The following is a 2456-nucleotide window of genomic DNA, read 5'->3' as shown; positions in this document are numbered from 1 at the left end:
AAACTATGGTTTGTCGAGTTTTGGCTGCCTAAGTTTGGTCACATCGGACTGTGCAAAGTGGTTCTAAGTTGATTTTTTTCCCCCTATATGTCTCTCCTTTTTTCTTCACTTTGGATTGAATATATATATAGTTTTGTTTATTTCGACATCCGATGCCAATGTGTTGTTAGGTGAGTAATGATAGGCCAGGGACGGAGGTCAGAAGCTACGCTTCGGTCGTGTGAGAAAAAAAAAACTGATTGTAGTAGTAAGAGAATAAATTCTTACCTGGTTCCTATCAAACTTGTGAAGCTGGAAATGAAGGGAGCAAGAACGAGCGCCGAAACAGCGGGCAATCATCCATCCCCCTGGCGGTCGGTCGATCAGGTCAGCCGCAGCAGCAGCACGTACGGTGATTGCAACGAGACGGCACCGCTGCCACCGTCCGCCGCCCTGATAGATTCTTGCCTAATTCTGGTTCCCCCGTCTCCTCGACCGCGGCATCCATCCTACTAAGAGCATCCCCAGCAGCTCATCTAAATTTGGTCATCCATATTCTACTTTGGATGATCATCCAAAACAGTTTCATCCTCCATATATTTGTGTACTCCAGCAGATCATCTATATTAGAGCATCTATATTCCACTCTATTATATTTTATTGATACATATAACTACCATACATTTGTATTATGTTTTATAGGGGCTAGATTTTTGCAATACATGTAATGGAATGACTGCACACGGATATTAATCTTTGGACCACTACGGTTGACTCTAATTTGGACGGGACAGTACCAGTAATTTCCAAGATTAGTAATTTTCCAGAAGATATTAATGCGAACAGTGACTGCTGTGGTAATTTTCAACGCTCGCTGGCTGACCATGCTAATTTCCAATACTTGTAAATTCCAACACTGACTACCGGAATGAATTTGACTGGCTTTATTTTGAAGATTTCCAAGACATTTAATTTTCAGCCGTGAAGAGCATTTATTTTTCAAAGATTTGATTTCCAAGACTAGCTTGAACTCACTGTATATATACAAGTTTGTGAGCTACTGTCTTCTTCATCCACACTGATATGGTTCTGCCTCAGCTTGCTTGTAAGAAATGAGCAACATTTTGAGGCAATTTCTACTGGATGATTCATCCTCATCTGACGAGGAACTATTCATTGCTGCGGCAATAGTAGCGCAAGATGAAGATGAGCAGGCAAACGCTCCACGTCAACATGGATCTGTTCATGGTCGTCAAGTTGTTCATCGCGAACGACATGCCGGCCATGATAGGTTGATCCGAAACTACTTCTCTGACAATCCTACATATGGCCCAGTTTTTTTTCGACGGAGGTTTGCAATTCATATATGAAAATGTTCCGTTGATCCATTTATTTAGAGTATATTGTATAGTAGTAATTTATTTTCAGTTATTTTTTACAGATTTAGGATGAGTCGTCCTCTGTTCTTGCACATAGTTGATGCCGTGGTGGCCCATGATCATTATTTTGTGCAAAAGAGAAATGCTGCCGGTGTTCTTGGACTATCTCCTTTGCAAAAGATTACCGCTGCACTTCGAATGCTAACCTATGGTGTTGCAGCAGATACTCAAGATGAATATCTGCAGATTGCAGATAGTACTACCGTGGAGAGCCTGAAAAGGTTTGTGAGAGCTATCATTGAAGTTTTTGGTGATGAATATTTGCGATATCCGAATAATTCTGATACTACTAGATTGCTTGCACTTGGAGAACATAGAGGTTTTCCTGGAATGTTAGGATCCATAGATTGTATGCATTGGAAGTGGAAGAATTGCCCTTCAGCATGGCAAGGCATGTACTCAGGAAAATCTAGTGAGCCTACTATAGTTTTGGAAGCCGTTGCTTCGGAAGATCTTTGGATTTGGCACGCATTTTTCGGTATGCCAGGGTCTCATAATGATATTAATGTTCTTCACCGTTCACCTCTCTTTGCACGATTACTTGAAGGACAGGCTCCACAAGTTAATTACACAATCAATGGGCACAACTACAAAATGGGTTATTATCTTGCAGATCGTATATATCCATCATGGGCCACTTTTGTAAAGACAATATCAGAACCACAAGGGAATAAGAGGAAACACTTTGCACAGGAACAAGAATCAGCCCGAAAAGCCGTCGAACGAGCCTTTGGGGTTCTACAAGCTCGTTTTGCAATTGTCCGTGGACCAGCAAGATTTTGGTACCAAGAAACACTTCAGGACATAATGACAGCGTGTATCATCTTACACAATATGATTGTAGAGAATGAGCGGGGTGAACAAGACATTGACTACAACTATGACAACGAGGGCGAGCGTGTCACACCATCTCACACCTCTACACCTGATTTTGATGAGTTTGTAAGAACTCATCATGATATTAGGAATAGGCATACACACTCTCAGCTTCAGGAAGACCTTGTTGAGCACCTATGGCACTTTTACGGTAGAAATTAG

The 2456-nt window shown here is 41.5% G+C and overlaps 1 protein-coding gene across 1 annotated transcript; it reads left to right on the top strand.

Moving 5' to 3' along the window:
- Positions 1 to 1427: 1427 nt before the first annotated feature.
- On the top strand, positions 1428 to 2456 carry LOC102711931 (putative nuclease HARBI1). The gene has a single exon (XM_006645421.1). The coding sequence runs from the start codon at positions 1428 to 1430 to the stop codon at positions 2454 to 2456; it is 1029 nt and encodes a 342-aa protein (XP_006645484.1).

The sequence above is a fragment of the Oryza brachyantha genome, chromosome 1 (genome assembly GCF_000231095.2).
Source record: "Oryza brachyantha chromosome 1, ObraRS2, whole genome shotgun sequence".
NCBI classification, from domain to species: domain Eukaryota; kingdom Viridiplantae; phylum Streptophyta; class Magnoliopsida; order Poales; family Poaceae; genus Oryza; species Oryza brachyantha.
Note: the sequence above shows the minus strand (reverse complement) of the source record. Positions and strands in the feature narration are given on the sequence as shown.

What these genes read in the sequence shown, in the direction of transcription:
- LOC102711931 (XM_006645421.1), top strand. Translation starts at nt 1,428, where the DNA reads ATGAGTCGTCCTCTGTTCTTGCACATAGTTGATGCCGTGGTGGCCCAT.